This window comes from Hemitrygon akajei, chromosome 8, assembly GCF_048418815.1.
Source record: "Hemitrygon akajei chromosome 8, sHemAka1.3, whole genome shotgun sequence".
NCBI lineage: Eukaryota > Metazoa > Chordata > Chondrichthyes > Myliobatiformes > Dasyatidae > Hemitrygon > Hemitrygon akajei.
Window position 1 is genome coordinate 54,230,735 of NC_133131.1, and position 13,900 is coordinate 54,244,634.

The window sequence follows — 13,900 nt, forward strand, 5'->3', positions numbered from 1 at the left end:
TGCAAATGAAGGGAAATGTGAAACTACCTACTTTAATAGATGAAAAGAAAAGCCGATAAGTATCCTGGTGTGACTCATAGAGAGCTAGTATGTTTACAAAACAGGCAGTTCTGAAAAGGCCTTTACAGCAAGCTGTAATTATACAGGACTACATGAAAAGAATACATGAAATGGAAAATTCATTTGGTGTTTTCCTATGTACAGAGAACAAGAAAACAAAAAAAAGTGTAAGAGAGGAGAAGAATTGAGTGGGATTGGGTGATATTGGTATGGGGGGGATTGAACTTGGCATAATAAAAACAGAAAATGCTGGAAAAACTCATGAGTTTGCTTGCCAAATTCCTTTCTCCGTTTGCCACGAATTCCATATGACCGTAAGATATATAAACAGAAGTAGGCCATTCAGCCCATCAAGTCTGCTCCACCATTCAATCATGGGCTGATCCAATTCTTCAAGTAATCCCTACTCCCCTGCCTTCTCCCCATATTCTCTGATGCCCCGGCTAATCAAGAACCTATCTGTCTTTGTCTTAAATACACCCAATGACTTGGCCTCCATAGCCTCTCATGGCAATATAGTCCTCAGATTTACCACCCTCTGACTAAAGTAATTTCTCTGCATTTCCATTCTAAATGGACGCCCTTCAACCCTGAAGTCATGCTCTCACTCTGTTCCGTATTCTCTATTCCTGCTATATTCTTGGCAGTTCTGGACATTGTTTCTCACCCTCTGCATGCCACCTAGCTGAACAGTGGAGCACCTTTAGTAACAGACTAAGACAACTGCGCTGCTCCAAAGAGCACTATGTGAGGTCATTCTTACCCTCAGCCTTTAGGCTCTATAATGAGTCAACCTATAGCTGGATAAGTGATGACCCCTTCCTGTTAGACTGAGGTAACTTATTTTTTCTTTCTTAGTTGGGGACGGGAGAGGTTCCAGAGGGTTGGAGGTTTGTAAATGTCGTTCCCATATTCAAGAATGGGAGTAGAGATAGCCCAGGAAATTATAGACCAGTGTGTCTTACTTGAGGTAACTTATTTTTAAATCTTTCTTACTTCCCTTCTAATATTCGTATAATTCTTTATCTGCACATTTTTAATGCTACTGTGTCACTGTAATTTCCTTTAGGATCAATAAAGTATCTATCTATCGAACCACCTAAAGTTCCCACCATCCACAAATTAATAGCTAATGATACTCTCTTCAATGAAATCAAGTTTCTTTTCCTGTCTTCAGCATTCTTTCCCTGAAGAAAATTCTCAATCCTTTGCAAACAACCACTCCACCTCCAGTGTCCTTTTGTACTCCAAAGTATTCAATACATTGAAGCTTCTCAAATACAGGCACTTCTTCACATTGTTTGAATTGCTCCAATCAAATTTCCATCTATCACAGTATCTTAAAACTCTTAACAAAGTCACTACCGTCCACCAACGTGATGTGACAATTCCCCTCATCCTCCTGCCTGCAGACTTTGCCATACTTAGTTCCTTCATGGTCTCTCTATCATTATGCAATAGGTAGGATTCGATTAGGCTGTGATTTCTATTCTTCTTTTCTTCCTACTCCTGAATCATTGTCCCGGGCTTCTTTAAATATCTATTCTCAGTCCCTTCTTCAATAGCTTGCATTCACAGCACCACGCATTTTAATGCTTGCATTTGTTACATCCGAATTTCTCAAACCAATTCCTCTCTAATCCCACCATCATCTTCAATTATCACAAAGCTCAGCCATCATGCTGAAAATTTCTCAAACTAAATATTGGGGGAAGAGTGGAATCATTTTTTTTAATCTCCAGAACTCGGTAAATTAGGTTAGGGTTAATTGGGTTTGTGGGGATGCTGGGGCAACATGGCTCGAAGGGCCTACTCCATGCTGCATCACTAAATAAACTAATTATCAGGTTTAATATCACTGGCATATGCTGTGAAATTTGTCGGTTTGTGGCAGCAGTACATTGCAATACATAATAATAAGAAACTATAAATTACAATAAGAAATAATGGATTCCAGTTAACTGGGACACATGGGGACCAGTACATTTAGCCCAATTAAGCGGCTGCCCCAATTAGCCGAAGTTTCCTAGAAATTGTTAAAAAGGTATAAAAAAGACAATCTATCATTTCACTGAGTAACAAATAGTTATTGACAAATTCATTCAGTATACACTGGCATGTTCATTTGGTTGACTATAAATATCAGCGCAGTGAACTACCTTCAAATAGTGCTTTCAATGATTGCATCCTCCAAATCTACATTTTCTTTGTAACAGTCAAGATGATTGTTGATACCTTCAAATTCTTTGTATCTCCTAACTTGTTGAAGTAGTGAAATTGTTTCATTTTCACTCCCAGTCATTTTTGAAATTTCCAAGCCCGAATGCTTGAAACTGCGGTGAGCAAAAGAGTTCTGAACTGTCTTACTGTTTATAACTCGCCAACTATCAGGGGCAGAAAGCACTGCATTTTAAACACAAACACAAGCAAGGGACGATATTTTAAAACTGTTTGTTCTAAGCACAGTGTAGTGTCTAATGACCACACGTTACGTATGCAACTGACAAGTTAGAAAGTGTTCAGCAACAGTCTTCTGCCCTAATTATTTAAGCATAACGTCCCAAATAAATGAAGGAAATATTTGCTATTTTCTCAATTTGTTTTTCTTCATTAAGAATTGTCCGAAATAAGAGGCTGCCCTGATTCATCTGGACAATGCACCGAAGCGATTAGGGAGGCTAATAGAATGTTGGGCTCAGTGGAGTTCAAGTCAAGAGACATTCTCCTTAAACTGTATAATGTGCTTGTAAGGCCACACCTTGAGTACTGTGTACAATTTTAGTCTCCACATTTTATGAGGGATGTGAAGGCAATGGAGAGAGTTCAGAGAAGGGCGATGAAATTCTTTCCAGATCTGCAGGATATGAACTATGAAGAAAGATTGAAATAAATTAAATCTTTTTAGCCTAAGTAGACATAGAATGAGAGGAGACATGATAGAAGTGTTCAAAATCATTAAGGGTATAAGATGGATGCCGGCTGCTATCTTCAAAATTAATCTATCAATGAGGACATGGGGCCATAGTGGAGACTGATTAAAGGGAAATTTCAGATTAACATCAGGAAGCATTTCTTTACACAGCGAATTGTGAACACATGGAACAAACACCTAGTTGCATAGTTGAGAGTAGTATCTTAGAGACTTTCATATCTAAACTCGATAGTTATTTCAACACACTATGTGAATAGGAATTTGATAAGCTTTGTTGGGCCGAAAGGCTTGCTCTTGTCAAAAACTTTCTAATGTTCTAATGATTAACTGTTGACCTGATTAATCAGACTCCACTGTATATATTAAAGAAATAAGTTAAATTACTGCAAAATGAGTGCAAAAAACCAAGGAAAAAATTAGGTGTGGTGCCTGGGTTCACTTTGCCATTCAGAAATCTCATGGTGAAGCAGAATAAGCTGTTCCTAAAATGTTGAGTTTGTGTCTTCAAGCTTCTGTACCTCCTCCTTGATGGTAGTAATGAGAAGAGCATGTCGTGGGTGATGGGGCTCCTTATTGATGGATGCCGGCTTTTTCAGCTAGCAACATTTGAAGATGTCCTCGACGTTGAGGAGGTTAGCACCCATAATGGAGTTGGCTGAGTTTACAATTTTCTGCAGCTTTTTCCAATCCTGTGCAGTGGCCCTCCATACCAAATGGTGATGGTATGTTAGAAAGCTCTCCACAATACGACTGTAGAAAGCTCTCCACAATACAACTGTAGAAACTTGCGAGTGTCTTTGGTGACATACCAAGTCTCCTCAAACTCCTAATAAAATATAGATGCTGTTATGCCTTCTTTGTGATTGCATCAATGTGTTAGGCTCAGGGTAGATCTTAAGAAATACTGATACCCAGGAACTTGAAACTATTCACCCTTTCCACTGCTGATCCCTCAATGAAGACAAATTACTTGGCTCCAACATGAGCTTCAGACCACATATTTATATCCTATTTTGCCTCCTATAATATTTTGCACATCTACCCCCGTCTCTGTTCATCTGCAGCTTTAGGAATTTCCACATCTACGCTGACTCAAGATTGGACCAAAAGAATTTCTGGTTGGCCTTTTTCTTTAACCACTGTAAAAATAGGGTCACACAAAACTGTTGCTGACATCCTAATTCATACCATTCCCACTTCTCCATCATCACATGCTCAGAGACCTACATTGACAACCAATTAGTTTACATAATATTTTTAAAAATTGAATTCTTGCTTTCAAAGACTTCATGGCTTCAATTAGCCTTATCTCTGTAACCATCCATAACCTTTCAAAAATATTCGTGCCTCTCCAATTCAAATTTCCTGATTAAATACATATACACATTCAACTCCAGCTGCTGTTGCCATTACTGAACCCAAACCAGCAAGTTCAAGCCAGGCCTTATCTTAAACCAGAGCACCCTTCAAATGTTTTACTGCATTAAAGGTGTTATGTAAAAAAAACTTTTATTGTCATTGTTCTACTGAGGTGATCAGAATTTTCTTCACACAAAAGGTTGTGAAACTATAATTCTGCATCATTGAGGGGTGCAGATGTTCATATATTGATAAAGATCAAGACTGAGATAAATAAATCTGTGGGAATGCAAGACTCAACAAACATTTGAAAAAATTACAAAGAATAATCAATGCAAATGATCAGCCACAAACGTAACTGCTACAGAGCAGGGTTGTAGATCTACAACTTACTCCTGCTCATTTTCTTTGTGTTTAAAAGGAACATTTAAATAAATGAAGTTTACAATCAATTAGTTCAATTCCAATGGCTTAATGTTACAATACCCTTCCAGCAGTACCTTCCATCACTGAATTTACTCACTGCACAGTTCAGTGTTATAGAAAATCATAACTGTTGACAAGAGAAAGTAAACTGACAACTACAAAAGGAGAAAAGAAGACAACTTTTCTGAGGGGGAAATACATGTCAAATTAGCGGCAATGCCACCAAGATGGAGATGGATTTGTACTTAAAAGATCCATTTTGAATATTTTAGAGTATGCTATACCAACCAATTTTACAATCTTTGTTTCAGTGAAGAGGATAGAGAAACAGTATTGCCACATTTAATTTGATTATCCATTCATCACTAGCTTTTCCATCATACTATCCTGGTCAAGAGATTGTTGTTCATAATTAGATTTTTTTTATACGACCATATTCTTTGTGTTTAAAGTTTCTTTGAAGAAAATGTTACCAACTCTATCATGTGCAAATCAACCAGTGAATTTGCATCTTGCCACTTTCATTCCATAGTTTCAAAAATTGCAGCATTTTCCTTCTTATCTACATTTTATTTCCTCAGGCTTGACTAGATAGCGCCCCAGTTGGAGCATCTGCTTGGAAATTAGAGGATGGGAGGTAATGATCTGGTACAGTGTGGAAGTCTGATATCAAGAGAAGAATGATTACCTGAACTGTCAAACTATGCAATTCTGGAGTGAAGCAGATGTGACAAAAGCTAGGGTTTCCACAAGTGTTAAATATCAACAGCAGAAATCAAAGCTAAACTGGTACAACACGGAGATAAAATTCAAGAGAATGCTTTAAATCTCACCTAGAAATAGCATTAAATACAGCAGTGACAACACATTGCACTCTGCTTCCACAGAAGTCTGATGCTTCATAGTGTGCAGAGTGCTAGTGAGTGGGGATGAACTTGGATGCATTCTATCTTCTGACAATCCAGTTTTATTTAATGCAAAATAAGGACATTATTTCTAATTAGTTTTACAAAGAAGCAACTACCATAAAAATGCTCTGACATCCACACGTTAATGTCTTGAAGTCTATGTAAATGCTACATTCATAATATTCCCTCCAGGTCTCGAAACCCTGAGATAATACATGATGTTGTAATCTAGTCAAAAGTTGTATTCTTTTACTTCATCCCTCACACTTAGAGCTCTGGCCTTTACCTGCCTGGCAGCTGTTACCCTGAGGACCTCAGTAGCTGACAAGCATAAATTTGCGACAGGATGTACCAGTAAACACAAAACAAAGGATACAGAGAGAAGAAATAGTAACTGACCCTAAACCTGTCTCACACCTACATCCTCCACACATCCAGCAGGGAACAAGAAGATAGATAGATAGATAGATAGATAGATAGATAGATACTTTATTCATCCCCATGGGGAAATTCAACTTTTTTTCCAATGTCCCATACACTTGTTGTAGCAAAACTAATTACATACAATACTTAACTCAGTAAAAAATATGATATGCATCTAAATCACTATCTCAAAAAGCATTAATAATAGCTTTTAAAAAGTTCTTAAGTCCTGGCGGTAGAATTGTAAAGCCTAATGGCATTGGGGAGTATTGACCTCTTCATCCTGTCTGAGGAGCATTGCATCGATAGTAACCTGTCGCTGAAACTGCTTCTCTGTCTCTGGATGGTGCTATGTAGAGGATGTTCAGAGTTATCCATAATTGACCGTAGCCTACTCAGCGCCCTTCGCTCAGCTACCGATGTTAAACTCTCCAGTACTTTGCCCACGACAGAGCCCGCCTTCCTTACCAGCTTATTAAGACGTGAGGCGTCCCTCTTCTTAATGCTTCCTCCCCAACACGCCACCACAAAGAAGAGTGCGCTCTCCTCGACTGACCTATAGAACATCTTCAGCATCTCACTACAGACATTGAATGACGCCAACCTTCTAAGGAAGTACAGTCGACTCTGTGCCTTCCTGCACAAGGCATCTGTGTTGGCAGTCCAGTCTAGCTTCTTGTCTAACTGTACTCCCAGATACTTGTAGGTCTTAACCTGCTCCACACATTCTCCATTAATGATCACTGGCTCCATATGAGGCCTAGATCTCCTAAAGTCCACCACCATCTCCTTGGTCTTGGTGATATTGAGACGCAGGTAGTTTGAGTTGCACCATATCACAAAGTCCTGTATCAGTTTCCTATACTCCTCCTCCTGTCCATTCCTGACACACCCCACTATGGCCGTGTCATCAGCGAACTTCTGCACATGGCAGGACTCCGAGTTATATTGGAAGTCTGATGTGTACAGGGTGAACAGGACCGGAGAGAGTACGGTTCCCTGCGGCACTCCTGTGCTGCTGACCACCGTGTCAGACCTACAGTCTCCCAACCGCACATACTGAGGTCTATCTGTCAAGTAGTCCACAATCCAATCCACCATGTGAGAGCCTACTCCCATCTCCGTTAGTTTGTGCCTTAAGATCTTGGGCTGGATGGTGTTAAAGGCACTAGAGAAGTCAAGGAATGTAATCCTCACAGCACAACTGACCCCATCTAGGTGAGAGAGTGATTTGTGCAGCAAATACGTGATAGCATCCTCCACTCCCACCTTCTCCTTATACGCAAACTGAAGAGGATCCTGGGCATGCCTGGTTTGTGGCCTCAGATTCTGTATTATCAGCCGCTCCATGGTCTTCATCACGTGCGACGTCAAGGCAACAGGTCTGAAGTCATACCCTGACATACTTCCACCGGGGCATCCACACTAAGTCCCACTCATCAATAAAGTGCTCCAGACCAACTGACTCTGCGCATCACTTGTTGAAACTGGGACATTAATGGTTCAGGACTCATTGGATAAATCAGCTGAGCTACACGCAGCCTGAAGAAGGGTCTCAGCCCAAAGCATTGACTATTCCATAGATATTGCCTGACCTTCTGAGTTCCTTCAGCATTTTGTGTGAGTTGCCACAAGTAACCCCACTTGTGCAACTGCTTTCAAATAAAAGCTTCGAACATCATATTGTATCATTATATTACTGCTACCATGTTAATATTTAAATTGTCACCCAACCACAACTTGAAACTACATCAAACCATACAGTATTTTAAATTTGGCCACACTCCCTGGCAATAAGATCAGTTGATACTCAATTATTTAACCCTGGAGTAAACCACACTCTGAAGCTTCAACCACTAATCACTTTTCTCTATTATAAGAATTTTGCTGTTTAGATTATAAATCAATAGCAAGGTGATGATGCACAACCTCTAAGGAACTATTTTGGATCATTTGTAGAGAATCCAGAGAGAGAGAAAATGATGGCAGTATTATAAATAAACAAAAGCATCTGTAAAGAGAGAAACAGTTTCATCTTTTGTGAAAATATCTGATTTATTTAACAGTTTCTGCCTCTTTAGATTCTGCACAATTAATTTTTCCCAGCATTTTTCCAGCAGCTCTTTACTCTTGTAAAGTTCTGCAGAGTAAGCATCACAGTTTATTTAATAGTGCACAAAAGTAATGGACAATTATAAATGAGCAAGTTACTAAGACTTTCCCCAGCATACCTAAAAGTAATAATTCTGGAATCATATTTAAATGATAACATTGAGAGATAGGATTTAGTTTCCAATACTTTTAAACTATCTCATTACAATATCATAATGACAACTTAAAGACAATATTCTTTTTAACACAAGCATTAAAATCTTAACAGAATATTTATAGTCAAATTTACATGTAGCATTTTGAAATATCTATCTCCTTTTTTCCAATATCACAAGAAAGTACTTCATTGGAGGAAGTATTTGTCAATTTTAACGTATTCTCATTTTAAGTAAACTTCTCTTCCTATCTAAAATGAACTAATCAAACTTACAGTGAAGGTTATTTTCTAATGATATTTCACTCTGGTGTTAACTTGAGTGAATTTGGCTAAACGGGAATGAGATCAGCAAAATGCTGAAAACCATTATAAATGAAGTGATAACAGAACACTTAAGACCATAAAATGAATAGGCACTGTCCACACAGTCAAAGAGAAATAATGGTTAACAAGTTTTTTTGATCATGTAGCCACCAGGGAGCTTGTAGAAGTCATGTAGTTGGATTTGCAAAAGGAATTCAATAAAGTTTCAGAGAAAAAAACATTCTTGTGTGGACTCCTGGGATGAGGGTAATAAATTAGCATGGATGAAGATTGGTTTCCTATTTGTTCACTGGGCATTTTTAAAATGTTTACATAAAACTAGTGTTACATAAACCTTAGCATTCTGTGGAGGGGTTTCAGCTATCTACAGTCTGAAAGAATGGCAGATGAAAGGACCAAATATAACATAAATGAGTCTTCTGAGCAGGACAAAAAGAATTGGGAAAGAGATATAGACAAATGCACCACAATGAACCACATAAACTTGAGATGAGGGGGAAAATGTGGTGTCCACTTTAAGTGGTCAGGAGGAAAAAAAGCACATTAGTCAAATCGTGTGGGTCTTGTGGTATTCTGACACCTGAACAAGAAGGACAAGACATTAACAAGCCACAACTGTACAAGGTGTTAATAATATTATTTGGTATTATTAAAGATAACACATCCTTGTTCTGGAAACCTGGAAAAACTGAACAATACTCATGCCTAGAAATGACAGAATGTCCTAGAAAGAATCATATGCAAAACAAACCTATGACCTCTGGTGTTTAGCTAGCTGAATGAGAAGCCACTGTAACAATCAAGATTCAGAGAGTGATTGACTGGTTGGATACTAAACAGATGTTTGAGCAACTCTAGAGTTAATAAGCATTCATTCAAGGCAGAAAATAGTCTTTTAAGACTGAGATGAGGGGAAATTTCTCCTTTCAAAATCAGGGCCAAGGCAGATAGATTTTCAGATTACAAAGGAATTTCAAAAATTCAGTGAGTAAAGGATTAATGTCAAATTCAGATCAGTCACAACCTTACTCAATGATGGAGCAGAGTTGAGAAGCTAGGTGGCCCACTCCTGCTCCTATGGATGCTCGTCTAAAGTCCAACATGCCAAAGTAGGTAGTGGTGGCTCAGTTCTGTTCTCATCTGGCATCAGCAGGAGCAACTTTAAACAGGAACATTATACTCAGTTGCCAAATGAGACTAACTGAGATCTGGTTACTCCGAATGAGAAACATTCCTTCGCCAGGCACACCAAGTTATTCAATCCTTCCAAGGGTTAGACATAAAGTGGGTTTGCTACTGAATCTCTCTGAGCAATGGTTCCATAAACAACACAGATATGAAAACTGTTGGTGGTGTAGACAATGAGGAAGGTTCTCTAAAATTTGGGCAGGACAGTGGCAAATTAAAATTCATCCTGACAGATGTGAAATAATGTATTTTGGGAAGGCAATCAAAGGTTGGATTTGCTCTAGGGTATGTTGGTGAACACAGGACAAGTCCACAGATTCCTGAATGTAGCAGCACAGGTGTTTGGATATCCTGATGAATAAGGTTAGAATATAAAACTTGAGACATCATGTTCCATCTTTATAATACATTGATTAATCCACACCAAGAGTATTATGTGGAGCTCTGGTTAGCACACTATACAAAATATGCAGTTATACTGGAGATGGTCGAGAACGTTGCCAGGATAGGATTATTCCAATTATAAGAAGAGACTGGATAGGCTGGATTTGTCTTCCTTGGAGTTGAGGAGGCCAAGGGGTAACCTGATAAGAGGTATGTGAAATTATGAGGATAGAGAGTAAATGGTAATTACTTTCCCCACAGTGGGCATATCTAAGAATACAGGGCATAGGATTAAGGTGAAGATTCCTGCACCACCCACTTACAAAGATGCATCAATTTACCCAAATGATCAAAATAATATTCTACTTCCTACTTTATCGAGAAAAGCAGGGTAACCATAAGAACTTTAAGGGATTCAGAATGAATATTAAATCTATGACCCACCTCTTTGTCTGCCCTGGATACTCCGCAAGGCCAGAATATTCTGTTCATCAGACAGGAATTGCTTCATCTTGTGAAAGGGCTCCTTCCCTCGAACAGTCAGCTTATTCCACGGTTTCGGTCTGGCCAATATTTCACTTACAGAGCCTTGAGACAACCCCAGTACATAATGTCCAAATATCCGTTGGCCAATATTGTGCTTGATCAACTGCTCTTTAACCTGCCGTGCAATTTCCGCTGTATCCAGCTCCTCGCCCTCGGATATGCTTCCAGTACTCTCTGACTGGCTGGGTGAAGGGATCATTCCATTCAAGTCAGCGCTCGGTTGTATGGGGCTTGGGGATGATATGGAGTTTGTGCTGTAAGGACCTGTTGGAAAAAGCATGGTTGTGCTTCCCGCATCCTGCATTGCCTTGGAGTAGAAGGACTGCATTAGCTGCCGCTGAAGAAGCGAGTTTAGTGCAAATTTCCCTGCAGAGGCCAGGGGGACCGGGGAGCTTGCCAATGATGAACTGTAAAAATCTTGACCTAAAACCGTCGGTGAAAATTGGTGCGTACCATTAGCACTGGAAGCCTGCTCATTCGTGTTGCGCAGCAACTTTGAGGGAGGGGGAGTTGGTGAGGTCGAAGGACGCAGACTTTCAAGTCGGTCTTTCCCATTTCTCCCAGCTGACCCTACAAGAAAGGTCAAACACAATGCATTATGGGGGAGTGAAAAAAGTTAAACCATGAAAATTAGCAAACTTTAGCCCAAAATTGTCCGTTTTTCAAAGGGCTTTGCTGTTGATATGGATGGTCAAATTTGACTATGCCAGACTAGCCCCCAACGGCAGATGTCATGCATTTGTTGTTTGTACCTTTCTTGTAAGTAACAGTCTGGAGAATTCCTAACAATCATTTACGCAACCCATAGCAAATATTAGGCAACATTAGTTTAACAAATATAAAATCCTACTTGGAGAGATAATTGCAGCAAATACAAAATAGCATCAATTCAATATGACTGAATACTGCATTGGCTATAGAATGTATGCTCTGAGAGAAACCTATGAGGGAAACAAAAAAACAAGGCTTAAAAACCCAAAGGCATCAATAAAGTTCAAAAGCATTTGATTTTTTTTTATAAATCAATGTTTTCATGAAAACTTCGTCCTATTACCCAGTCTGTACAAATACACAACTATAATTTAGTGATTTAGAAGGGTATAATACACAAAATTCTTGCTGCCATGCACTAATACAGACTTTGATCTCAGGATATGTACTCACATTCCCTAAGCACAGCTACATAAGCTGCAAATGCAAAGACCTACCGCTAAGGTCACTATTGGTGATACGCAGAGTTGCATTTTCAGATTGTAGTGAGCGGTTCTTTTCCAGCAGAAGTACCTCTAGAGTCTTGGATGCATCCTGTTAAAGCAACAATGCAGTCAGATTTATTTAATGTTAAACGTGACATTTCAGTACTGATCATGTTTAATCAAGGATTCATTAAGAATTAAAATTAATGGCAAACATGCAGCCCAAGGCAATCAATTCCAGTTCCAAAGTCCTTTGAAGGCACACTGATTTTGTGAACTGCCTGGTAAGCCTTACTTATTAACAACCACTCTGGATGAAATGACATAATTCATATTTGAAAGTCCATTAACTCACAATGAAGAAACTATGAAGCAATACTCCTATTTTCAGCAGATATGAAAAGAATTCACAAACATAGCACAATTATTCCACCTTAGCAACACAGAAACAATATAGTGTTCTAAAAACAAGGAAAATAGACCAGAAAGAGAACTTGGCATACTTTGCTAATGAATCTAATAGGAAAATTTTTAATCCATTCTTCCACTTACCAACTAAATTTTACAATTCTGAAATAATCAAATTAACCTCAACTGTGAATATTTTTTGTCTCTGTGCCCAAAATTTACTGCACCTCCTTATCCCCAGATAGGACTTATTGCTTCAGATGTTATCCAAATTTTGCCAGAAGAAGATTAGGTTTGTGTGTGGATGGGTAAGGAACTTCGTAATTTTATCCTGCCAAAGCATTAACCTATTTTAATGTACTTTTTATTTGATGCAAACAAACAAGAATTATAAAAAAATTATACATAGGAACACAGAAACCAGAACAGGAGAAGGCCCACCAGCCCACAATGGCTGTGTCAACGGTAATGTTAACTTTAACTAATCCCATCCACCTACTTGTGGTTTATATCCCTCCATTCCCTGCTTATTCGTGCTTGTCCAAATGATTTTTAAATGCTGTTTTATCTGCTTCCACCATCTCTCCTGAAAGTGCATTGCAGGCACCTCCCACTCTGTGTAAAAGCTTGTTTTGCAAACATCCTTTACTTTCTCCCTTTTGCCCTAAAGCTATACCCTCTAGTATTCTATATTTCCGCTCAGAAAAAAGACTAATTATCTATCTAAGTTACGCCTCTTTTAGTTTTACGAACTTCTATCAGGTTCCCCCTCAGTCTTCAACGCTCCAGAGAAAACAACCCTAATTTGTCCAATTTCTTATAATTAATGCCCTCTAAACCTGTTAATATCCTGGTGAACGTCTGCATACTCTCCACATACTCCACATCCTTGCTGTACACCAAATGAGGTCCCACCAATTATTTATATAGTACATGACTTGCTAACTTTTTTATACAATGTTCTGACTTATAAACACAAGTAGAACATAAGGCATAGGATCAGATTAGACTATTCAGCCCATTGAGTCAGCTCTGCCATACCATCATGGCTGATATATTTTCACTCTCAATCCCATTCTTCCTGTAACCTTTGATGCCATGACTGATCAAGGACCTATTAGCCACCACTTTAAAAATATTCACTGATCTGGCCTCCAAAGCCACTTGTGGCAATGAGTTCCTCAGATCCACCACCCTCTAGCCAAAGAATTTTCTCCTCAGAATCAGAATCAGGATTATTATCACTGGCATGTGTCATGAAATTTGTTAACTTAGCAGCGGCAGTTCAATGTCATAATAGAGAAGAAAAAAACATAAATAAATAAGTAAATCAATCGCAGTATCTGTATATTGAATAGATTAAAATCATGCAAAAATAGAAATATATATAAAAAAATTATGTAGTGTTCAAGGGTTCAATGTCAAATGTTCAAAGTGTGTGCCTTCAGACTTCTGTACCCCCTTACTGATAGTAACA

At 38.7% G+C, this 13,900-nt stretch overlaps 1 protein-coding gene across 5 annotated transcripts in view; it reads right to left on the minus strand.

The window, feature by feature from the left end:
• Positions 1-13,900, minus strand: part of LOC140731911 (protein CASP-like) — a 725,429-nt gene that overhangs the window by 387,180 nt on the left and 324,349 nt on the right. For 4 of the 5 annotated variants that reach the window (XM_073053887.1, XM_073053886.1, XM_073053888.1 and 1 more), the window contains exons 14-15: positions 12,028-12,124; positions 10,718-11,389 (exon numbers count right to left, since the gene is read on the minus strand). In XM_073053887.1, coding sequence (XP_072909988.1) covers positions 10,718-11,389; positions 12,028-12,124 — 769 coding nt within the window. The remainder of the gene's footprint in view (positions 1-10,717; positions 11,390-12,027; positions 12,125-13,900) is intronic. The other variant, XM_073053890.1, reaches the window with a different exon arrangement.